The sequence below is a fragment of the Ciconia boyciana genome, chromosome 3 (assembly GCF_034638445.1).
Source record: "Ciconia boyciana chromosome 3, ASM3463844v1, whole genome shotgun sequence".
Classification (NCBI taxonomy): domain Eukaryota; kingdom Metazoa; phylum Chordata; class Aves; order Ciconiiformes; family Ciconiidae; genus Ciconia; species Ciconia boyciana.
This window is the reverse complement of record NC_132936.1, coordinates 117,070,550-117,097,386: the sequence shown is the minus strand read 5'-3', so window position 1 is coordinate 117,097,386 and position 26,837 is coordinate 117,070,550. Positions and strand designations below refer to the sequence as shown.

The 26,837-nt window shown below is 38.5% G+C and overlaps 1 protein-coding gene across 1 annotated transcript in view; it reads left to right on the top strand.

The window, feature by feature from the left end:
* Window positions 1-26,837, top strand: part of WDPCP (WD repeat containing planar cell polarity effector) — a 160,333-nt gene that overhangs the window by 84,683 nt on the left and 48,813 nt on the right. Inside the window, exons 12-13 of the mRNA XM_072857743.1 lie at window positions 3,556-3,744; window positions 6,295-6,418. Coding sequence (XP_072713844.1) covers window positions 3,556-3,744; window positions 6,295-6,418 — 313 coding nt within the window. The remainder of the gene's footprint in view (window positions 1-3,555; window positions 3,745-6,294; window positions 6,419-26,837) is intronic.

Genomic DNA, 26,837 nt, shown 5'->3' with positions numbered 1-26,837 from the left:
TTTAGAATTTGTATAGCACTTCTAATTTTAGGCATAAGGAGCCTTTACGACAGTGAAACCATAACTATCTTCATTTTACAAACAGAATAACAAGAAGCATGAAAGCTTTTTCCTTTACGAAAGCTAAAAGGCTTTCCAAGAGTTACATGACGAGTCAGTGGCTGAACTAAGAATAAAACCCCTGCAGTTGCTCATCAGTGAGAACTGTATTCACTCCATTCAAGTCAGGCAAGTTACAGTGGTGCAAACCCTCTGAGAGAGCTAAAAAAACAATCATGCTTAAATCTTCTGACTACCAAGCCGGCGTTTCAGCAGGGCAGACAGCCATGTCGAATACACTCATCCTGGAAAATTTCAGCATTTTACCCATTGTCTGTCCAAGGAAACAGGATTGCCTTTGTAGATCTTTACAGGAGTTTTTTATGATTCTTTTGTATAAAGCTATTGAGATTAGGAAGAAGCCTTTTTTAAAAAAAATAGGTGACAGTAAAGTTTGAAAATCTACTTTATTTCTTTACTGATTGAGACATGTATGTGCTTTTGTGGGGAAAATTCCTGTCTAAAAGTACTGCAGACCTAAACATTTGAAAGACTGAATTTAAAAAAACCTAAGTATGCCACTGCAAAAAGGTAAATTAATATAATAGGATGTTAGCAACAAAAGTGTTGGATTGGCTTATAGTTGTATAGTTTTAAAAGAGCTGATCTAGATTATTCCTGTTATCCAAAAATACTATTGAAAAACTGTTTACAAGTTATAATTTATTTTGAGATAATTCAGCTGCATTATGTTCAATAACAGGTTTAATAGTTGCAGAGTACCCGGGAACACTAATTATAACAGTTATTTGATGTTTTTGTGCATGTTGGCCGTTAAAAAAAAAACCCCTCTAAATTACCTCTTACCTGTCAAGCAGAAGGCACTCTACCCACATCTACCTTGCTTTTCGTCAGTCCTCCCTTGTGGGGTTTTCTCACAACAGCTTTCCAGAAAGCACAGCTTTCCTCTTGCTATCTTTAGCACATTTATGTTCTTATGAAGGCAAGCAGGCTCTCAGTGCAGGGATTTAGAGGCCTTTCCTGCTAATTGCCAGCTTGTAAACTTAATTGGACTGTCTCCCTGGGCACCGTTCCTAAATCAATTAGGCAGTGAGTTGGCTGTCACTGTCTTTTTCCCAAGCAAGCGCACCACCCAGGAGAAGTCAAGCATCCAAATGGGAAGATGTTGACCTCTACAGCTGAAAGTTATCACATTTTAAAATTCATTCTGTATAATTACTGTAAAATCTCTTCTAGGGAGAAAGCAAAGCTCTCTCTATCCCTCCCTCCATCCCTCCCTTCCTTTTTGTAGTCCACTGTGCAAAAATATGCTGTTCTCTATTGCATCCTGGTTTTCAGCTTTACGCCTCTTCTTCTCAGTTTGCCACACTACCAAGCTAATGCTGTGTTGATTAGTCAGCCCCTCTTCCCAACCTCAGCAGTTTTTAGGTCTCTGCTATTTAAGAAATAATGCAAATATAAATTATATGGAAAGTTTAGGGGTCCATGACAGCAAAACCAAGACAGGCATTCAGGACTGAAATAAAATCCATAATTAACTCATGGCTTGGAATTGTTTACCATAAAAGTCTGTTAAGAAACTATGTCAATGAGAATAGGCAAATATGTTTTTAACTTCCAGCTGACATATTATGATTTTAGACAAGTTCTGTGAATTCTCCATTGTGCTGTCTAGCCAGCTTTATTTCGGGAAAAGATTCATATTATATTTACCCTCAAACATTAATGGCAAATATTTTTGGTGTCTAATGCCAAACTCATTTTCAAAAGCATTGTGGCTTCTTGTCATTGATGTCAACCCAGATCTTAGATAATGCCAGACTTGGTACTGGTGCCAGTGGTTCAGCATTGCTGGCCTCGAAAGGCATTTTAAATATAGTATCATATTTAATTAGCATGCAAATAAGTATTTTCGTCTTCACTTAGTGATTAATGTGAAGATTGCCCAACTTATGTAATGCTTTAAAAACACTAAACATTTAGGAAGAATAAAGTCTACCATAACAATTAGATATTATCACACATACACAGGTTAAACATGGCTATTAAACAGTATAATGTCCATAGGCTTTAATACATGCAAATGTAAAGTGAAATACAATAGGCAACCATGTCTTTTCTTTAATGACACTACAAAACCGAAGTATTTCTCTGTTACAAAAAATAAATATGTAAGCTTTTTTTCCTAAAGTGTCAGATCTGTATATGCAAGTTCTCAGCAGGTTACTTGTCCTCGAGCTATAGTCAGATGTTTTCCTCTACTTTTTTTTTCTCAATTCTTATTTTACATCACAAACAATATTCACAACTACATTTATGAAAGTTTTGTGAGGTATGTTTCCTATATATCAGGTCTGCTTTTCTCCATTATCAGACTTTTTTTCCCCAGCCATCCTATGGCTTTAATATCAGTATTGAAATTCAGCTTGTTCCCTTTCTTATCAGAATTTTTTCCTTAAAATTAGTTTTGATAAACAACATCAGAATATAAATTGAGAAAATAAAAAAAATAACATTATGTTTTTATTTAAAGAGTGGGGAACAGTAAATTTATTCTGGTTTCTTTCTAGTATCTGGAGCAGTAGTGATAAAGAATACTGCAGCACAGTGACCCAAAGCAAGCAAGAATTGCTAAAATGCCATGTGTGGCCTATGTCACATGATCGTATGGGTAGTCAGAGACAATAAATAACAATAAATAACATCTCTTCAGCTTTTCAGTCACCTTTTCTGTTCAGAAGCTGAGACCTACAAGTCAAGAAAATTTGAGAGTCTTTTAATTTCTACTTTGCAGAGATAGAGTGCTGTAGATAAATCATATTCCCGTGGAGCGAGCAGTGTGTTGCTTGTTTTTTTCCCTTATGGCAAGCATGTTCTTGGTTTCATGTGCAACTGTAATTCAAAGGTCCCTAAATGTTGATATCTTTCATGATATCCCCTCACAGAAAAAATGCTTCACTTAGAGAATTTTGCCAAGCTAGAAGTAAGTTCTAGAGCAATTGCAATATGGAGAGTAATCGAGTAACTGCTGCTTTGAAGTTTCAGCTGCTGTAAACTTGTATACATAGGCATGTTTCTGTGAGACAAATGCTATTTTTTAATGTTGTCCAGCAGTATTTCCCTACAGGAAGGAGGTGCAGGAACATAAATTTATTACCTCCAATACAATAATGATAAACTGGGAATAAGCTTTTTCTACCATGTTTAAAACAAACTTCATTACATTATTTTGTCACTAATAGGTATTGGCCTCATTCGCTCAATCTCTGTGTGTGAAGTTCACTGATGGTTTTTCTCTGCTGTCTGAAGTACCCTCAGTCTAAATATACCAAGATAATAAGGAGCTATATCACATAAAAATTTAGTAGTGAAGCCCATTAACTTAAACTTCCTAATTTAACCAACAGCAATTATTTTTAACTGTCCTGAAAGGTAGTCAGCTACTGGTTTACATACTCATAACACTATCTTTGATTTTAATATTTCCTGTAAAAGGTGTGATCACAAGAGGACAGCTGGGCCTTGTGGAAATCATCCACCAGTACATTCGTTACGATGAGATCCACGAGGCAATTAATGTCCTGAACACCATGAACTGGAACACAATGGGTCTTCAGTGTTACATATGCTTGAGTGCCATTGTCAATCACCTTCTTAAACAAAAGCTTACACCAGACAGAGAAGGTAAGGGACTGATTGTCTTTTTAATGTATTTTTGTGGTGTCTTTGTAATTCATGTGAATTATGACAATATATTTATTGACTTTATAAAGAAGACAACAGTGAGAATCCAGACAGTCAGTCAGATTATGGTACTCCGTAATCAAATGTCATATGTAGACGAGTCATTTCAATAAAATCTGGATCAATGTGTTGATTGCATTTTAGTTCATTTGTATCACTAGTGATACTAAAATAATGCATATTTTAATATATATATATGGGATAGGCATGACTTAATATATATAGCACTATCTTATATGTGCTGTAACTTTATTACATTACATAAATTTAGCTTATGTTACAGACTAATGTTAGTTAATATAGGATTCAAATGTTTGTTATATATTCAAACTGAGACAGCACCAACTTAAGGAGGTATGTTTTCCTGCAACGGGGACAAGAGATTTTAGTATGATTTTTAAGGTGCTTTTGAAGGGTCATTCTTTCATTACAAGATCCAAAGGCTTTGAATACACTATCCTCTGCTGCCTCCTTTAGGCTTATAGCATTTGTCCTCATTGTAATCTTCTGGCCCCCTGCAGTAGTAGCTGGGTTCCCTCACAAGAAATGATGAATTTTAGGTTCAGCCTCGTCTCTGCTGAAGCCTGGTGTGATGCCTTCCTCTTGATTTGCTGTCTATCTTGAAACTCAATAGACTTCAAGATTTGAAGTGCCTTGATTTAGTGAAGGTGTTATCCTGCAGTATAGCAGGCAGCCAGCTGGGGACCAGGGATCTTTTGTGAAAGGAAAGAATACTTAGGATTCTGGTGTGTTTGATGATAGAAGAACTCCAAGGCATCCTACCTTGCTGCCAAGCCATCAGCTATCCATTTTGGGGGATCTGATTAAAAAAATATCTGCATTGCAAATACAGCGTATTGGTTCTAAATAAAACATGCTTTTAAAAGGACCCGTGAAAAGGGCTGGTTTTCAAACTCTTGTAAAAATATGCACATTATAAATAGATGTCTGTGTGTTTCCCCCCATGCAGCTCCCTAACACTGTTTACAGCAGATGGAATTTCATTCTGTCCAGGAGTTATTCTATATGAATCTAACAAATTTGGCATGGTAATTTGTTTTCTTTTTTATTAGCAAAACCCAGTGGGGCCTTTTATGTATAGCGATGGGGCAGTTATCTTTGAGATCTTTATTCTGCCTTCAACATCAAGCTGGGCCATCTAATGAATCTATAACTGTGCTAGTAGTTACTTGTATTCCATGTACGTTGAAATATTTCAGAAGTACAAAACATGCTGTCAAGAAAACAGCAATGGCAAGAGAGTATGGCTTGTTTTTGCAAAGGTACTGCTGTATTCAATTATAATCTAAATTGACTGCTGCTTTGAAAGAAGATACCTTTAAAGTTCAACTTATCTTACTGTCTAGATTTAAGATAACATAAAACCTAATTTACTAACAGTTTGCCTGTGTTCCTAACACAGTACTATTAGCACATTTAGTGCTATGAAGCCTAATGAAATAAAATGTAACTGTGCTTGGAAATAAAGAACCATTATCACTAAATACAGAAATGGCTAGTTCAAACAAATGTTAATAACAGCAAATCAATGAGATTTTGTCTGCCTAATGAGACAATAGGTTATATTTTGCTTTTAAAGCCCATACAAAATTCTGATTAGCAGTAGCAGTTTGCACATTCACTCTGAAAGGAGAACCAATATAGCAAATATATAGCAAATTCTCCCTGTTCTGCCTATAAGGACTTGTACTACATGTTAACTCTCAAGCAGAAGTCACATAACAAATATTTCAGCTAAGCTTGTGGGACACAAACTTATAGTGTATTTTATTGTATTATTTATAATTTTGTATTAAAAAAATGTAGAAAAATGCCTAAGAGCTCCAGCTGTGGAGTATAGCAGTCAGAAAGTATTTAAAGTGGAGAGAACTTCTATAACAAAAGGGCTTTATTTTATTGATTACAAGGGAAGTTATCCTGTTTCCCACCACTACAAGCTGTAGGAGAGTCAAACCCTTAGGGTTTCTAGACCCTTTTATTTAAAGTTTTTAAAGAACTGTTGGCTGAAGGAGGTTCCTTTAGACCTCAAGGCCATCACAGGAAGGGTTCTGTCACCTGCTGACGTAACACAATAATCCCTGAAAAACTGAACTTCCTTGTTGTTTGCCTAAGAGAACAAAGACGATTCGAGCTAATTGAGAGTTGATCTCTACTGGACAAACTTGTTCAAACTGTATTACTCTTATGAGTCACTTTTAATTGTACGCTGCTGGTGAGAACTTGATGCGTTATGGACTTCTTCATCCTTTTGACAGCTTTTGTTGCTCAAAGTCATTGTCAACTCTGCCTCAAAGTGAAAGTTTATATGCACATTTGTGTTTGTACAGTCTGTCATATTTTAATTTCATCTGTCCTACAACATCACATTTCATCAGTGTTTGAGGAATTTGACTGACTGCAAACATGAGCAACCTGTTGTAATTGAAACAGTTTCACTTGTTTCATTGCTGCTGTGTTTGAACTCCACAGCACAGCTTGAGGCAAGCCTTGGAACCTTTTATGCTCCAACAAGACCCCTCTTGGATACAACTGTGCTGGAGTACAGGGACCCAATCAGCAGATACGCAAGAAGGTTCTTCCACCACCTGCTCAGGTGAATGACAGTTTCAACTTCTATCAACTTAAAATTAATTGCATATTTCAATAACTACCTACTTTAATGTGGTTAACATTTTCCAAGAGGACCACCCCTGAAAAAAATGCATTCTTTGTTACTGTTTGTTTAACTTGCGCTTCGTTCCTTTAAAGTACAGTATTGCCGATAAAATGCTATTCAAAGCTCTTCTAACATCAATACACTTAAAATGAATTACCCTTTCCCTTTTAGCTTGATAGAAAAAAGTTAGCATGCTTCTGCGAGATTTATATTCACCAACTCCTTGCAGATTAAGTGTTGAAACAGCTTACAAACTTGGAGAAAACACCGAGTTTAAATAGATGCTAAAATGCAAATGAATGGTGCATGGTCCAAGACTTTTTTGTCTTTGCACCATTGAACTCTGAGCATTTTGTTATTCTCATACTCAAAGTTCTCATACAGAACTTCATATTCCAGTAATTTTCCGTGAATTTTCAGTGCCATTAAAATACGAGGAGAAAAGAAAATGTTGCATTTGTCTGTAAATTATCTGACATTAGAAGAGTCATAATACCAAATTCAGCTAGAATTTGTAGTACATTGGTTTATTGCTATATTTTTCCTTCATAATAAATTAATATCCTAAATTTCAATCAGTTATTAATATCAATATACAACAGTTTAACCTGTTCACGTGTTCAACAACAAATACAGCTGAAACATTCCCTCTGAGAATTATCCAGTGAGTGAAAATAAGGAGAAATTACCTTCTGAATGATACAATGTTTGTAACACCTTGTTGAGGAGGACTGTAGATGGACACAGTGAGAAGACTTGCAATGCACTCTTTTTGCAGTGATTCATCCAGATTATATACACTGTCTGCATATGCAAAGCTAGGAGCCGCAAGTTAACTTTAATAGTACAGTTTGTGCTTCTTTCATATCTTAAAGAGAAATATTTTATACTGTCTTCTGCATTTTGAATCTGAATAAGATCATCTTTCTGCTAAACAGGTCCATTCCAATGGGGAAATTATTCTAAGTAGAAGAATGCTCCAAATATCTGCATAATATGCACCAGCCTTTCACTGAACTTTTCTTAATAGATGTGGCCACAATAGTGGGTACAAACTCTGCTTTTGCCTTTCTCCTAGAAATCAGCAGGGAAGATCTGTTGCTGCAATGGCCAACTGTAGTGGCTGTGGGCCAGTTGCCAGCAGAGGACAGATGCAGAAAGAATGCCTCAGAGATTGCTGAGAGGAGTAACCATAGTGCTCTTAAATCTGCAAGAGAAAGGTGTATTCCCTCTGACTCAGGATTTGCTTCCAAATGCTAGCAGGCATGCAGAGGCATGGGGCCCTGGCTCAGCTTTCAGCCCTTGGGGCTGCTGAACACAGCTGAAACACTGACTCAATCCCCCTAGCAAACAAGAAGCTTCAGTGTCAGAATGCTGCCTGGACAGTGTGGGGCACAGACAGGAGGTGTGTAGGAGGGTCTCCCCATGTCTTCTACCTCCACTATAAAGCAGCCCTTGAGCAATCTACTGTTGGGGCAGTTTTTGGAACAAATGTGTGTTATTTTGCTGTTTCCCTATTGTCAAAGGGATTTGTATTCAACTGAATCAAAGTGATAGGATCATGTGATTGCTGCAGAACAGATGGTAGTGCTTAAAGCTTATCTGAGAAGACATAATCTAAGTACAAAATGAAATGTTCAAAAATGGGAGATTTGTCTGATAGAAAGCAAGGAAATTATGGCCAGAGCTGATCTTTATTGTATTAAAGTGTCTGTGGCTTAATTGGTGTTTATTTCCTTTTAGATGTTTTCTTAAGTGACTAGAATGATTTGAATGTAGGCTAAGCAGAGAGTACTCCAGATTTGTTGGAGGAATGGTAAACCATGGTTCTGGGTGAGAGAATGCCATCTAGGTGCGATACAATGTCTAGGAGAATAATAGGGAGGCACAATGCTCACTAATTCTTTCAGGCATGTGAAAGTTGCAGCCACTGCTATTACATCCATCTGTGAGGAGCCAGCAAGGCAAGCCACTTCTGCCAGCCTCCATTTACAACTGTAGATTCAGAACAGGAAGAAAAGTGAGGAGAGAATTATGCTCTTGCCTTTTCAGGTCACCATATTGTGCCCATGAGGACACTGAAAATGGAGTAGTCCTCCCAATACCTGTTTGTCAGAGACAGCAATTATATCTGGGTGTCAGGATGGCTACATTTTAAGTCAGTTATATGCTCTCTGTCTCAACCTTTGTTATTTGATTTACTCACTTTTTTACTCTTATTCATTTAGCACTAAATACTTGCAGGCTAGTTACAAATAGTTAATGAATCTCTTCAGAGTGAATTTGTGTTACCGCATATGTGTCTGCATGACCAAACAAGAAGGCTTGAATGCAGATGCACTGTAAACTGTCAATGCCAACTTGATGCAGCAGTAGGGGACATTTGTTACTCCCTTGTGAGCATGAGGAGACAAAGCAATCACTTTGTACCCTGTTGCAGCAAGAAGTGGAGGAAACATAATGCTTCCTAAATTACGTGCACTATAAGTACGGCTGTTATTCAAAAAATATTTCTTAGAATAGAGTAGAGCCTTCCACAGTTCCTTTGGACTTCAGAGGAAGCAAGCAGCAGATGCACAGAAATTAAAACTAGAGGATAAGGAGCTAAAATGCATAGGGAGAAACTCAGAAGTGGAGTAGGAAGAGTGAGGAAAGTGAGTTAGGAGCATGAGTAGAAGACAAGGAATTGGGAACAAAGAACTAAAGGCAGGGATGGGGACATAGAGAGTCCTGCAAAAGGGCGGAGTGGGAGTACAGAGCGAAATGGGGGAAGACAGTTTAGGATGTGTGTGGTGGGCTATAGAGGAGACCAGACACATAAGGGATGGACAGGGAAGGGTGAAGTCTTTCATACAAGATTAAAACATTAAAATACTTAAATGTTTCTAGATCTAAATCAGAAAAACGTTCATATAAACAAAAGTTTTCACCCCCCTCTCCAGCTTTCCTTTGAATGCCCCACCAATCTGCCTTAAGCCTTTTCTAGAAGGACCCACTCTTGGGAGAGAAATATTAATTCATTCTACATGCTGAGACAATCTTTGACCTGCCTGCTGAGTCTGCCAAAAAGGTGCCAGTTATTGTTGTACTTTTTAAGATGTGAGTGTCTGGATTTACTAGAATTGAGAAATACAGTTACCTTTTCAGAAAGGCTATCCTCACCTAGTAATAATCATGTGCCAATGATTTTAATCTTTATTGTAGGCTGAAAGGTTGTATATCCAGTTGCAAATAACTGGAGACATCCATTTTCACATTATCAGTGAGATTATAGGCTAACTATTTTTCTACCATCAAAGAGCTCAGTTTCTAGAAAATGCTGAATGCTGTGATGGTAGGTTCCCTCTTTTAGGTATCAGGCACTTTAGAAAGAAGATGCTCCGTCATTACTGGCTGTATTGCAAGTATGGGTTAGAAAATGGTGCTGCAACCTGAGATGGGCCAAGCACTGACAGCACGATTGAAATGGATTGCAATTAGAAGGAAGGAAAACATATTTGATGCAGCCATGTTATTTGTATCCATTGTTATAAAAGCTAAGTTCTTAAATTTGCAAACCGTGCAGCATCTTCAGCTTCCACAAAAATAGAAGCTTAGAGCTTTGCAGGTATAGGCCCTGAATATAGAATATGGAATACCTCCAAAAACAGGCATTCGGTATACAAAATTAAAATTAAAGGCCTCTTAATTATATGCCAGGGAACCATTACACCAGTATTTATGGAATGAGTAATTATTTTCACTTTAAATTCTTATCTATAATTAAAAAATACAGGAACTGAATTACCAGTATAGAAATGTATCTTAGGTGTTCTTTGCCACTTGAGTAGCACTCCAGTATTTTATTATGATGTCACTGCTTATAATAATATAATGCATTATATCATTATGTAAAATGTTGAGCAGAGGTGGATTTATTAGGAAGCCTTGGGGAGCTGTAACCTTCTTGCCGCCACCCTTTTGTTGAGCACTGCCTACTAAGTGTATTTGTGTAATGGGGGAGTGGCTGCACAACCTCCTGCCTCTGTATAACAGCCTCATCTAGCCGTGTACAGAACATGGAATGGGATGGAATAGTTTTTCACTCGTTTACTATGGCATCGCTGACTCATGGCTTTGCTTCACTCTGATCAAGCATTCGTAAATTGTACTTGTCATATTTTCTAATGCATGAAATTATCTCGTTTGTTTCACACACAGGCACAAACACACGCCTGCCCTGTTTTGTTCAAATTTTTCTGTCTCTCTGAGAGAGACAGCGAGAAAGTAATGTAGCATGAGCTGGAGGTAAAGGCTGGGCTGGAAAGTAAAGTCTGAAATGCAGCTCAGGAGTTGTAGAATTAGAATGCAGACACAGCTCTGTGTTTCTGCTGTGGCCTTTCCTCCTTTGTACTTTTGTTCTTGTGTTTGTGAATATGCAGTTTAAGTTGCTTTTTTTTTACATGGAAAAATATTAAGATTCAAAACCATTTGGACCTTTCCATCTGATAATTCCATTAAGAGAATGTCATTGGTTTTTTTCCCCATAGTACAAATATGTTTCCCTACAAAGCAAAGCTCTGTTGTAAATAACAAAATAGTGCATTTGCTTCTTTCAAGAGCAAAGTGCAGCTCTGATCCCATTCACTGGTAGAATTTTGGATGGATTCATGAAAGATTCTCCTTTGTCTGAATCAAAAAATGAAAACCTCCACCGTGTTTTTACTGTTACTGTTTTTACTCCTTCGCAAATCTTCTCAGAAGTGTTGTGTACTCTTCCCAGTGTTCAATGTAGGATGCCACTGGTTAAATGCAAAGAAGAATTTAGCTACATGTTGGGCAGAACATTCGTAAAGTGGTATGACTTTAACACAGAACTTGATAGAGCTCCTTTGTAAATAAACACTTATGAAGGAGATGAGAAAGTAGGTGGTCATTAGGATCAGGGGAGATCTGCTTCCAGCCTGTACTGATTTTTATGAATCACTTCACTATTCAAGAGTTCTGAAGTGTACTGCTATACTACCTGACATGATGCCTTGACACAGTCAGTTATCACTTAAGTCCAAGACAGCCTTTGAAAAGCTAAAATAAAGCTCTTTCTCCCTGCAGGTACATCACTTATGCAGTACTAACTACCCCTTGGTAAGCAGGTTCCCGTATCACTACACTGCAATGTGCAAAGTAGATATTCACTGTGAGTATTCCATCCTAAATAGGACCCTAAATCAAAGGTGAAAAAATGCCTCAACTCCATAGGAATAGTTCCCAATCCCATCTGCTGCCAACTGTATGGAACTGAGGGACAGAGTGAGCAAAGAGCTTTTATGATCCTTTTTAAGAGCACCCTAAAAGTAGAATCTATAATTATATTTGGTACATAGTGTGTCACAAAATATGTATAAACATTAATGATGACATGGTTCAGGACTAAGAAGGTCTTTTATATTCATAAGGTAACCTATTAGGCATTAAATTATGCCTTCAGATAAAATGACCGCTGATGTCAGTCAGGTTCTCTATGGTGGCCACATGAACACAATTCATCTCTATGGGAGTAAGTTCAGTAGCAGCATTCTGACTAAAGTAGCACCTTCTGGAGAGGACTTTGAAGAGTCATTTTTTGTCATCTTGTGAAAACGATCAAAACCAAAGGTTTTAATATTACCACGGCACTGATAAATGAGAATTTCAATTGCTATGATGGAACTGCACATGAAAAGATTCCCCTGGTCATGCTTCTTGACCTGTTTTAGAAACAAGAAATAAAGGCACCTATTTAATGGAACTAGATTATATTTGCAGTTAAAGAGGTTAAATACCTCAAGAAAAGTTTAGAATGTCTTTGCTTCAGTCCTATGTTGCTAATGATTTTTTTTCTTAAACCAGCTCCACAACAGTTTTCAATTTCAGTCAGATGCTTTGATGCCACAGGAATGGCTCCAGGATTTAATTCTCTAGTGTGATTACAATGTAAGAAATACTGAGCAAAATATTGGGGGGGAAGCGGGGAGGGAGGATGGGGAACAAATGACATGACATAATTGCTTGAGAATAAAATCCCATGAAGATAAACCACAGGAAATCTCTGTCAAAGATTTGGGCAAGATTTTCTGCTGAACCTAATGGGAGACATTGCTTGGAGCATGGAAAAAATGGCCCCTCCCACACACTTAGAGCAGTCCCAGAGCTACTCTAATATGGAGCCATTTCCCACAGCCACCAATAGATGGCTGTTTGGTGGCCCAGAGTGCCATAAGTCCTCCAGTTCTCTGCTACGTCCCCACCCATGGGACTGCACTAGGAAAAAGGAACAGAGAATAGCAATGCTGGACTAATGTTCTTTGTGCCAAGACTATTCCCACATGCTGGTTAATCTGACTTTGATATTGCTACTTTTAGAAGCTGAGCCCACATAGAGACCATTGTTGTGTTGTGTTGTGTAACTGATAATCTGCCCTCATAAAGTGGCTTTTTCCTGCTGTGCAATTCCCCTGAAATCTAAGGGGCTTTGGGCATACATCAAGTGCAGAAACAATGCAAATATGCCATATTAATGGACAAAAACTCAAGAATAAGTTCTTAACAACACATGTCCACCCTTGAGCAGCTGCAGTAAGTAAGCCTCAGCTTTCCTTTGCAGGTCATCAGTTACTCCCTCCCCATCAACTCTACCTAGTCACTAATGGTATCTCCTTCTGGAGTAACACTCAAAAAGCTCTTCTTCAGGTCCTGACCAAGAACCTGAATTTAAGACCTTTTTTTTTTCCTTGCATTCTTTCCAGATTGATTCATGTCTCACCTCTTTACCAAGATACTTTTTCTCCATTCATCTTCAGAGTCTTCCTGGGCCCCACCATTACACTTAATTTTTCTGTATATGGAACATCTGTCAATATTCTGTCTTGAGCTCAGCTCATCAGATCAGAAACAGAATATGGCTTGGCAATCTGTAATCCATTTGTTGTATGCAAAAAATTGTTTGTTTTCCTCCCTAAAGAGCTTTGTTTTTCTGACTTTTCTCCCACTTCCATCCAGTACCCTCCAGGAAGAGCTAATTGAACAGTCAGGCAGCCCTAGGCTTCCTATCTTCAGATGCAGAGCTCCCTTTTATGGTTCTTCAGAACTGAAGAGCCTGCTAAGGAAAGAATACCATAAGTAAAATGTAGATAGTCAATTGTCCAATAACTGGATGTAGTGTCTTGGGGGTGCACCTCACCTCTACTGACTTAATAATGTAGAATTTAGACATCCTACACTCTCATCTGGGCTTCCTCTGTAGTTAGTATAAAGGCATGGGCACCCAAAGGATGAGTAATCCCATTGAAGGGAGATGTCTAAGATAAGCATGAAGAATCAAACGTCAGTGCCTAGCCCTATCAATTAACTATAAAGGGAACCTACCTGATTAGCTTAAATTAGCCATGTAAAGGTGAGCTGTTTGAAGATAAAGGGAATGATTTGCACTGTAAATGTCTAGCTCCTGTATCACATTATTACTGGCCAGTTAACAGAAAGATCTTAGATGCTCAGATGTAGTTTCTGTAATAGAAGGAGAGAGGCACAAAGACTAGCAAAAATATATGAAGAAATGTTTACAGAACGACACAAAAAGCAGACAGGCATGCAGTTCTCTTTAAAAATCCCCTTTTGACCAGTTGGCCAGGATGGGAGAGGATGGGGATGTTTCTTAGTATACACTGATAAGTGTTGAAGTATCAGTAAAACAGGTTATACTATAGATAGATAAACAGTAATATATGACCAGCACTAAGTAAAATTCATCTAGAATTTCTAAAGGTAGTCAAGCATAAAATAGCTGAAATACACACTGTGGTGTATAGCCTCTTATTTAGAATGACCTTAGCACCTGAGGACAGGAACATGGAAAATATGATGTCAGTTTTCAAAACACAGTCTGGACAGACGTGGAAGAACTATAGCCCTGTAAGCCCATCTGCATACCAGTGAAATTAGTAGAAACTATATTATAAAAATTGTGAACATACAAATACGTTGTATTGGGGGACAGTCAGCAGGATTTAGAATCATAGAATCGTTTAGGTTGGAAAAGACCTTTAAGATCATCAAGTCCAACTGTTAACCTAGCACTGCCAAGTCCACCACTAAACCATGTCCCTAAGCACCTCATCCAAACGTCTTTTAAATACTTCCAGGGATGGTGACTCAACCACTTCCCTGGGCAGCCTGATCTAATGCTTGACAACCCTTTCAGTGAAAAAATTTTTCCTAATATCCAATCTAAACCTCCCCTAGTGCAACTTGAGGCCATTTCCTCTTGTCCTATCACTGGTTACTTGGGAGAAGAGACCAAGCCCCACCTCTCTACAACCTCCTTTCAGGTAGTTGTAGAGAGCAATAAGGTCTCCCCTCAGCCTCCTTTTTTCCAGGCTAAACAACCCCAGTTCCCTCAGCCGCTCCTCATAGGACTTGTGCTCTAGACCCTTCACCAGCTTCGTTGCCTTTCTCTGGACACGCTCCAGCACCTCAATGTCTGTCTTGTAGTGAGGGGCCCAAAACTGAACACAGTATTCGAGGTGCGGCCTCACCAGTGCCAAGTACAGGGGGACGATCACTTCTCTGGTCCTGCTGGCCACACTATTTCTGATATAAGCCAGGATGCCATTGGCCTTCTTGGCCACCTGAGCACACTGCTCGCTCATATTCAGGCGGTTGTCGACCAGCACTCCTAGGTCCTTCTCTGCTGGGCAGCTTTCCAGCCACTCTTCCCCAAGCCTGTAGCGTTGCATGGGGTTGTTGTGACCCAAGTGCAGGACCTTGTGCTTAGCCTTGTTGAACCTCATGCAATTGGCCTCAGCCCATTGATCCAGCCTGTCCAGATCCCTCTGCAGAGCCTTCCTCCCCTCAAGCAGATCAACACTCCCGCACAACTTGGTGTCGTCTGCAAACTTACTGAGGTTGCACTTGATCCCCTTGTCCAGATCATTGATAAAGACATTAAACAGAACTGGCCCCAACACAGAGCCCTGGGGAACACCACTTGTGACCAGCCGCCAACTGGATTGAACTCCATTTACCACCACTCTTTGGGCCCGGCCATCCAGCCAGTTTTTTACCCAGTAAAGCATATGCCCGTCCAAGCCATGAGCAGCCAGTTTCTCTAGGAGAATGCTGTGGGAAACGGTGTCAAAGACTTTACTAAAGTCTAGATAGACAACGTCCATAGCCTTTCCCTCATCCACTAAGCAGGTCACCTTGTCATAGAAGGAGATCAGGTTAGTCAAGCAGGACCTGTCTTTCCTAAACCCATGCTGGCTGGGCTTGATCACGTGCTTATCCTCTACGTGCTGCATGATGGCACTCAAGATGATCTGCTCCATAACCTTCCCTGGCACCGAGGTCAGACTGACAGGCCTGTAGTTCCCTGGATTCTCCTTCCGGCCCTTCTTGTAGATGGGCGTCTCATTTGCTAACCTCCCGTCAACTGGGACCTTCCCTGTTAACCAGGACTGCTGGTAAATGATGGAAAGCGGCTTGGTGAGCACTTCTGCCAGCTCTCTCAGTACCCTTGGGTGGATCCCATCTGGCTCCATAGACTTGTGAATGTGTAAGTGGTGTAGCAGGTCACTAACCATTTCCCCCTGGATTATGGGGGCTTCATTCTGCTCCCCGTCCCTGTCTTCCAGCTCAGGGGGCTGGGTACTCGGAGAACAACTGTTCTTACTATGAAAGACTGAGGCAAGAAGGCATTAAGTACCTCAGCCTTTTCCTCATCCTTTGTCACTATGTTTCCCCCCACATCCAATAAAGCATGGAGATTCTCCTTAGCCCTCTTTTTGTTGTTAATGTATTTATAGAAACATTTTTTATTGTCTTTTATGGCAGTAGCCAGATTAAGTTCTAGTTGGGTTTTGGCCCTTCTAATTTTCTCCCTGCATAACCTCACAACATCTTTGTAGTCCTCCTGAGTTGCCTGCCCCTTCTTCCAAAGGTCATAAACTCTCTTTTTTTCCTGAGTTCCAGCCAAAGCTCTCTGTTCAGCCAGCCCGGTCTTCTTCCCCGCTGGCTTATCTTTCAGCACCTGGGGACAGCCTGCTCTTGTGCCTTTAGCACTTCCTCCTTGAAGAATGCCCAGCCTTCCTGGACTCCTTTGCCCTTTAGGGCTGCCTCCCAGGGGCCTCTGTCGACCAGTCTCCTAAACAGGCCAAAGTCTGCCCTCTGGAAGTCCAAGGTAGCAGTTCTGCTGACCCACCTCCTTACTTCTCCAAGAATTGAAAACTCTATAATTTTGTGATCGCTGTGCGGTGTGTCCAACCATCACATCACCCACAAGTCCTTCTCTGTTCACAAACAACAAGTCCAACAGGTTGCCTTCCCTAGTTGGCTCCCTCACCAGCTGTGTCAGGCAGTTATCTGCCACACACTCCAGGAACCTCCTAGACTGTTTCCTCTCTGCTGTATTGTATTGCCAGCAGACATCTGGTACGAGATGTCTACTGGAGAGCAGACATCTCGAGATGTCTGCTCTCGAGAACAAGGGCTAGCAATTGTGAGACTTCTCCCAGCTGCTTATAGAATATTTCGTCTGCCTCATCATCCTGGTTGGGTGGTCTCTAACAGACTCCCACCATGATATCTGCCTTGTTGGCCTTCCCCCTGATTCTTACCCATAGACATTCAACCCTATCATCACCATCATTAAACTCTAGACAATCAAAACACTCCCTAACAGACAGGGCTACTCCACCCCCTCTCCTTCCTTGCCTATCCCTTCTGAAGAGTTTATAGCCATCCATCGCCACACTCCAGTTGTGCGAGTCATCCCACCATGTTTCTGTGGTGGCAACTATATCATAGTTTTCCTGTAAAGGCAAGTCATGGCTCAGAACTCTTGAGTTCTTTGATGTCAGCCATCATGTCAGTAATGGATATCCCGCTACTACTGATGAAAGTTTGATCACTGAAGACCTTTTTGGAAGGTCTCCCACCAAAATGTCTTAAAGAAACTAAGCTGCCACAGGATAAGAGGGAAGCTTCTCTTTCATAGATAAGTAATTCATTAAAAGGTAAGAAACAGAGTAAGTAAATGGTCAGCTGTCAATGGAGGTCACCAATGGAAATTATAAGTATAGCAGATCTATACTCATAAGTAGTCTGGCAAAGGAGCAAATAATGAGGTGCCCCCATTTGCTAATGATACTAAGTTATTAAGACTAGTGAAGATACAGCCTGCTGTGAAGAACAGCAAAAGGGCTTCACAGGACTCGGTGACATAGCGTCAAAATTGAAGATAAAGTTAAATGTAAATAAATTCAAAGTGAAGCACACGGTGGGGGGTGACTACTAACTTCATGTGTAAAATGATGGAGTTTGAGCTCACCATTATTCTGGAAGAAGAATTTGGTTTTATAACTCTACAGCTATAAAATAGTCAATTCAGTGCTCAGCACAAGTACAAAAAGCAAATTGGATGCCAGGAATTCTTAGAAAAGGAATAGACAACAAAACAGTGAACTTCAGTTCACCTGAATTTTGTGTGTAGTTTTGGGGTCCCATAATCTGTAAAAGGATATAATAGAACTCAAAAAGCTTTAGGAAGGGCAGCCAGGATGATTAAAGGCATGAAACAGCTTTAGTGAAAGGAACAACTAAATAAACTAGAACTCCTCAACCTATAGAGGAGGCAACTGAGATAGAGATCTATTAAATTGTGAGTGTTAGGGAGAAAGAGCACAGTAAATGACTGCTCACTGCTTCTTCTAATACCAGAACTAGGGATCATCAAGTGAAGCTAACATGTGGCAGTTTCAAAATATAGTGATTCTTTAACATAACATATAATTAAAATATGAAGCTCCTTACCACAGGATGTTGTGGATGATAAAATTGTATATGAGTTGAAAGGCAAGGTTCACGGAAGATAAATTCACTGAGGAATACCAACATAGAAACCACCTGTGGCTCAGCAAATCCCTGAACCACAAATTATTGGAGACTAGGAGACTACTTAGGGAAGAATCTCCACATGCTTGCCCTGTTCTTATATTCTTTTCTAGACATCTAGCTGTTGGCAAGGTATTAGGTTAGATGTACCTTCGGTCGGAGCAAATGGTCGTTCTTACATTTTATGTTCTTGTACATGATGCTGTGCAGAAAAAGCATAAAATACTCATTAGTTTTCCATTTGCTCCCTCAAAAATGTGCCAAAATTCATACGATCAAAGTTCTAGAGAATTTCTTGTCTGGCTCTCCTATGCCTATATTTGCTGTAATGGAGTTCTTATGTGTGGGAATTTTATGAACATTACCACTTCATTATTTTATTATGAAGAAATTATATTGGCTATTGACAAACCTAGATAGAAAAAGTAAATATACTGTAATGGATCTGTAACTCAACAAGTGTCCAAAATTTGGCCCTGCACTATGACTTTGTAATTAGATATTTATCTTTAGGCAGCCAGCTTTAGAAAATATTGAGCTAATATATTTTCTCTGAGAAGTCTTAGCACTAAAAAAATGCATCTTATCCAATGTCAGGCATGAGGAAGAATTGGCCCTGTACCTCATGGAAAGTCAAGGAGGAAAAGGGCCTGTTCATCTTAACTTTGATACCAAATTTCCATCTGCTGCAGTTTGAAATTGCAGAGATATCACACATATACAATAGGGATTTATTATAGAGGCAGCAACTCATCCTTAACCACAGCGATGATACTGGGCCTCTGTTATAGAGCTGTCTTTAGTTTGTAGACATGCTGATACGTTTGCTCAATAAAATCCAGCTTTCAAGACATACTGTTAAGTTTACATGATCACCAGAGTGAGAGGGATAAAGCTGAAAAAGAAGAAAAGCAGAAGCGAATTAATGCAATAAAGGCTAGGATTTAACAGACAGGGTTGAGTAAAATAAATGTGAAACAACAGGTGTCACTGACTCTTATCAGCATTTTTAATTAACATCTGTTTTTAGCCCAGAGTACTTTGGAAGAGTATGTTGGAGTGTGTCTGTATTTAAAGATAAAGATAGACTTTTGAGAAGTTACTAAGTAGTAAGAGGTTGGGGAAACAGAGAGGTTTGGGGGTGGGGGGAGGCTGTGTTGGCTGGGTGGGTGTTAGTTGCAGCTTAGACAAACCTGAAGGAAAGCCACTATGATAAAATTGCAAGGTAGGGAAATATTGCTATGGCAACAAAATATATTCTCTTGAAGGAAAATGAGTATGAAAAAGGAAATACAGAGTGTGGGAAATTCAAAGGAAGTACACATTACAAGAAGAGAAAAGACTGAATCTAGGTTAAAAAGAAATAAACCATCATAGTTTCAATTTATATAATAATAATATATTGTATATATAATATATATATTTAATAATATATATTAATATAATAATAATAATAATAGTAATAAATTGCTGTTCCCCAGACTTTTATAGCACCTACTATTGAAAATCTCAGAGCACTTGATAGACATGAAAGAATTATGCTACACAGTCGGAAAATGTTGCTGTTGCTCCCAACAGTCATCCTCTTCAGTGGCTAACCCCGATTGACCAACATCACATGGGAAATGTGTGATGTAAATGTTCATAGAATCAGGATCTGTTAACTAATATTTATTTGGTTTAGACATAAGACAGCTCTATAGTTTTAAACCAGTGCTATTTTATTGTTAATTGAGCAAAGGTCAATTAATAAATTATGTAGCTTTTTTAATAGCTAAACCCACTACTTTTTCTAGAATATTTCATACATCTAGACTATTTCTTACTAAATATGTATTTTTAAAGTTTAAATTATGCCTTCTTACTAACTACTTCATTCAAACATTAACTTGGTTCACTTGAAAATCTGACTCAAAAAATGCCTGGACAGCTTTTCTTTGAACATAGAAAGTCTGTTCTGAGAAGAAGCATGTATGTTTAACAACAAGTCATATGAGCTATTTCACACAAGAATACATTTAGGTTTCCTAGAGCAGAATATCATCCTAAAAGATAGGAATCACATGCTAAGATTTTTTTTTTTTCCCCCAAGTTGGGAACATCTTCAAGATTCACAGCCAGTTACAGCCCTCAAGGGCTTTCTCTGGCCAGGGAGTCATACTGTCTGGCTCCCCTCATTAGCTTCCTCTTTCCTCCTATTTTTTTAATTTGGTTTGTTTGTTTTCTTGCTTCATACCAGAGGGTACCCTTTAATGTGAAGGGCATTCGGTTCTATGCCCAACAATCTATAAAGTTGTAGGTGGACTTCCTTTAGTTCAGAGATCCGTAATTTGACAGTATAGTTCAAGTAACAGATTTTGGGTGGCTTGAGATATTTGTGCCTATTTCAAATTTTCTTGTGGTTATTCACTAACTTTTACTTGAGACCTATTTGTGTATGACCTTTGAAATGTTCCATAAGGGATTTCTTTTTAAACAAGTCACTCAGGCCCCAAATCTAGCACTTCACTTAACGTGCCCATATTTAGAGCCCTAAGAAAATTATAGGTCATAAACCCATACAGTAATGCTTTGCTAAAGTTGGGCCTGAAGGGATGTATAGATTATACCTGGACAACTTTTAGAGCTTCTGCATCTAAAATACAATTTAGAAGATTATCCCCTTGACTCACATACATATAGACCTGGTGGGGGTTTCTCCATTAGCCTTTGGTGTGCTCTGCAGCACTTTCTCTTCGTCAGTACCAGAGTAGCTTAGAAGGCAACAAGGTTGTGGAGCCCCCCCTCAGAGGTTTGTGTGTCCTGTTCAAAAGAGCTCATAATATAAAAATCTATTAGCATAATAACATGAGGTTGGTAAAATAATACCGCTAGCATCTCAGAGGTTGTAACTTACCAATGCATCCATTGATTCTTCCATCAGTTCCCAACTAACTTAGAGAATCATTGATGAATCTCAGCCAACTTTACAGAGGGTAGAAGTCTCAGAAATAAGCAAATGCCTGCCAGTTTTGTGAAAATCATCAACTAGTTAGGGTTAAATAGGATGCAGGAGGTTATCTCCATCCCAAAAAGCTACAGCTAAAGTTCAGCAGATATATGTTCTGCCAATCAAGACATGCACTGCTTAACAGCAAACACAGTCTACGTTGCCTCTTGCTCAAACCATTGCTGGGAGGGAGCTGAGTATACCCTGCTGGGAGAAGGACGGTGTATTGTCTGGAGCATATTTTGGCAGGGCACATAGGGAACAGGTAGAGTTACTGTGCTGAGGCCTGTGTAGGAGGAAGCATAGGAAACTAATCAACAGTACTCTGCTGCTCACAGAATATTTTCTTTTAAAAAAATAGGAGTTATGGTTTAAATTTCTGATTGTGATACCTGAAACTTTTGGTATGCCTTTGCACATACATTGATGTTGAAATAGTCTAGCTGCAGTAAACTAATACCCAGCAATTAATGGATTTTTGCCAAAGGAAATCAGTAGTATTGGGGATGGTCTATTTTCCAGACAGTTCATTATCCAAACAGATAATAAGAGACTATGAAGTAAATTCAAACATTTTGAGACCGAGTCGCCCAAATCATGACATTCTGAAACACAAACTTACAGTTTGGGCAGAGAGGGCAAAAGAGGTTCTTTGGAGAGTTCCTGGTCTTTGGGCTGCATTCAGTGGTCTGATTTTCTCTGCAACTATCTTACTTAAAATAGGGTGTCCTACTGAACTCATTAGGGTAAAATGGTATCAGGTTTTGGTTGACTTTTGTTTAAAGTGTTTTGGTTTTTTTAATGAAATGTAAGATCTTAATGTATTTATTCCTCTCCAGGAACTCTAAGTAAACTACCAGTATTTCAGCATTCGCTATAAAATGCAGGATATAAGTCTTTGACTAATACTGTATTTTATATATGAAAGGTTACATAGCAATCTAAGTGTTCAGAATTTACTGAAATTTTACTTTAAAATATTTCCTTCAAGGTCAATAAAATTTCAGGGTTGTCAATATAAGGATGTGCTGAAGTTACACCATCTATACCTGACCATTACACATCAATATTTTTCATGTGAAATATATAAGAACTTAAGCCGTGGAGCAAGGTTTTTTAAATGGGCTCTGAAGCTGTATTCTGAAATACAGCTACATGTCTAAATCAGTGGTGTTATGTTCAACAGTTGGTTGAAAACCAATCTGTCCCCATTTAAATCAACCACTTAGCAACCTAGCCACACACTTTTTACATTCTTTAACCTGATAATATCTAATTATTCTGACTCAGAATTCCATTGAAATGGGGTGCAGAGTCATTTTACAGATGTCGTTCTTTATTTTAATATTGTCTAATTTAAAATGAAAATATTTCAGATAATAACAACATTTTTTGAGGGAAAAAAAAGCATGAAAACCATTTCTGTTCCAAAAATTGCTGATATGAGAACTTATGGAAAACAGCTTCTTTTATGAATAATTATTATTATTGTGTTTAAGAAATGGGCAAGATGCCTAGAAATCAAATTAAAGAATGAGCTATTAAATTGAAATATTAAATGAAATAACTGAATTAAAAGTGATCGTGTAAACCCTGCAGTAAATGTTGGGAGCTGTAGCTGATTGAACATATTTTCATCATCTGTTTTGTATGCTTAAATACAATTGCTTGATGTAAGTAAACACTTGACTGATATTCTGAATACTTTAAAATCTGCATATGCATCACAGAATACTGAACAATTAAAACTTAACTTCAGTGTAGTTTGATTACATGTAAATTATTTCAATATTCATTTTTTCCTGTTCTGTTTGCTCAGTGCATATTTAATATTCACTTTTTGAATGCATATCACCCTTGATTGGACTGTGAGATGAGGAGGACTCTGAAATTTCTTCCATTAAAAAGGATTGCCTTATAAATATTATTTGTGCCACAGCTCTTCCCCTGCAGATTATTTTCTAAATGTTGTGTACCCTTATTGAAGACAAGGAAAAAAACTGCTGCAGCCCTCCTTTATCAGCCCAGCACAAGGAATATGCTTACATGGTCGATGGGCATGTCTAAGAAGGCTTGTTGGTTGTAACTAGTCCCTTAAATGTTTCCATCTTTTCTGCACTATATTTCTCTCTTGCTTGCATGAGCTCTCTCTCTCTTCCCTTCCTCCTCCCTCCACATGATATTTTTCCCTCGTTTCTGGACTTTTAATGAGATGTTTTAATATTATGGATAAATATTATAAATATTCTTAAGCTGACCATTTTTGGCCTGAAAAATGTATCTCTGTCTTTAAGTGACCACATTCAATTTAGGTGTTATGGAATACAGATGACAAAATTCTGCCTTTTGATATATTTGTAGAACCTCTCATAAAAACTGAAGAGACTTCTTTTCCCTTCTCCCCGGGTCCCAATCTGTGCACATGGTTTTGATCTACAGTGTTTAAAATCACCCTATTTCTGAACATCCAGCAGGAGGGAACCCTGGACATTTGATTCTCTTTTTATTTATGCTGGTGAAAACCAACAATAGCCTCTCTGAAGTTAATAGATAAAATTATATTTTTTAAAATTTCTTATATATTTTATTTAAAAATAAAATGCTTTCTTGGCATCTTTTCAGTTAAGTCACATTCTCAAAATAGAAGCAGGCAGCAGGTCTGCCACTCCACCGTGGAAGGCAGGTCTGGATTCTTCTCTGCCTCGACCATTTTTGACCCGCATAACCCTTTTCATATCACTCACATTTCCCCTTTCTTTCCTTGTCCATACAACAGACCTACTAATAGCCATCTTTTTAAATTTTTGTAGGATACATAGAAAGGTTGCATAAGTGCATATAATAACAATATTATTTTATTATATGAGAATTTGAACTTAATATTGTATGTGCTAAACAGCTTGCAGGGAAATGTTTTCCTATCTGTCCTACGTAGTTAATCGCAGTTTGAGAGTTTTAATCTTGAAGGTCATATTTCTGTTGGCTGTCACTTTGACCAAACAAGTGTCTGAACTTCATGGTTTACAAGCAGATTTCCTTATCTCTCTTTTTCAAGAGACATATAAGTCTTGATTGCTGGAGTTATTGTGAAGCAAGCAATAAGTAACAAGGTGGAGGGAGGGGTGGGAAGATGCTCACTTCAAGACCCTGTAGATGCCATTTTAGAAAGCAAATATTGTACCTTGTAATTGTAGCACAAGAACAAAAGGGAGGGTGTTTTGCTTGGGTTTTTTGTTTGTTTGTTTGTTTGAGGAGCTGATAAACTATAAGTGAAGTGTACTAGCAATAGCAAGAGGCCTTCCCATGACAAAACATGCTTATAAAACAGACATTATCAGCCTGAGGTTGGTCTCATGCTGTACAGGACTCTCTAATTGTTCCTGTAGAATAAAAACAATACAACTTCCATGCCAAAGAGACTAAAAATAACAAGTATCTTCTAGTAAAGCTAGTTTAAAAAAACTTGGACATTCTTGACTGATTTAATACTGTTTGCCTAAGTAATGCAAACTTGTCACTCATTTGAAACCTCCAAGTTATTTTAAAGCAATTCCATTTATAATAATTTATGAAGTAACTGTGATTGTTATTTCCAGCTCTTTTGTTTTGTGAAGAGCATTTCTTGAATAGTCTTTTTTTTTCCCTCAGTACAGATCTGAAAATAATGAGCTAACTTCACAGTTTTATGAATAGGGGCCATAATGAGACTGAAGTATGTAAGTTGATTAAAGGAAAAAAATTGAAATCTTTGTGAAACAGCAAAGAAATGTCAGCTCTAAGGCCATGATGCTGTTCTGCAGGTCAATCAAATGAAAAAGTTACTTTACATTTTTTGGTTGCAGGCATTTTTGCCTTGGCTAAAGCAAATGTCATTCAAATAGTCTGTATAGTTATAACTTTAGAAAAACAAAATAATGATGCAGACATTCTTTTTAGCTAGTCGTATAGCTGGTTTCTGTTCGGTTTCCAATTTCCCCTCTAAGTACTAAGAATGTATATTTAATCCATAATTGAAAAGAAAAATGTACTAGAAAAAGATATACATCATAGCTATTCAAGATACACATATTTTAACATGTACTTATTTGTCTTAATTAAAGCGTAGCTTCAGAAACAGCATTACAACACAATGTGTTTTAATGGAAAATCCTTCATAGGAAGCATGTTGAAAAGCTTCAGATACATAGATGTGCATGGTAAAACGGGGTGCACAGCCTGTTCCTCAGTGATCAAGAGGTTAACCTTAATTCATCTCTTCCCCGCCCTTAAACAGGTTCTGTGAGGAGGGCTGCAAATTAGTGCTTGGAAGACACAGCAGGGAGATTAGCTTTAGGGAGGAAAGGACTCCTCACTCCAGCTCTTAGGAACCTCACCTGGAGAGTGCATTTCCTTTTCTACTTAAGGTAACATATTATGCCTTCTTGTCACGAATGTTATTCCTTGAGGAAAAGTCCTCGCCAGCTCTATCTCGCAATCTGCTGAATCATCCCAAGTGTGTGGTAGAAGAGAAGAGAGCAATAAGGCTGTAGCAAGAGGGAGGCAGAAAACCGCTTAGGCTTTGGCCAGAAACAGGAATCCCAATATGGTTCATCATATGGGACTCCTTCACCCGCCAAGGGGAAGGAGGATTCCCATGTTTCCCTTGTGTTCACACTGGCCTGAAGAAGAGCTACAGCATTGCCCACTGTTTCCTAAGATACCCTCAAGGTACAGAACTGTATAAATACTGGCATCCATATGATGCTGTCTGACAATATTGATTGGGCAAGCACAAAACTACACCTTTCTAACACTGAGAAATCACAATGCTGTTTTTTCCCCACTGCGGCAAAGAAGTCATCTCCTTCCTAAACTTTAAGCATCTACAACTGATCTATTGTTGAAATTGTTAACGGGTGAAAAGGTGGAAACTTTACCAGTAATGGCAAAAATACAGAAATCATTCTATATGGAATCAATCTTTTACTTCACAACTGAAATAAAATTGGGGTATTTTGTTGTTTTGCATATCTAAAAATAATGACCAAATCTATTTTTTTAGGTATTTTTAAACAGTTTAAAACATGCAGTAGAAGAAAATGTGTACAAATAGAATCACTTTCTCAGAAGACAAAGTGATTGTCACATAGTGGTTATCTACATCTAGTATGAGAGGCATTAGCCCAGTGCAGAATCTCCCATTGTGATTAGTGTTTGCCAGTGCAATGTTGTATATATTCTCAGCAAGCTTCTGATGGATGGCTTGTTTCCTCCCACTTCTGTGAAATTCCAAAGGGTTGTAAGCAAGAGGATATATACAGCCTTCCACAGTATCTCCATCCCATGTATGTATTTGCTGTAATTACCAGGAGATGGTGTATGGTGCCTGGGTAGGAAGAAGGTGGCAGTCAGTGTCATTACAAATGGAATGAGCTGTTGTTCAGCAAGCTCTCAACCCACCAAAGTAATGGTCTCAATATGCCG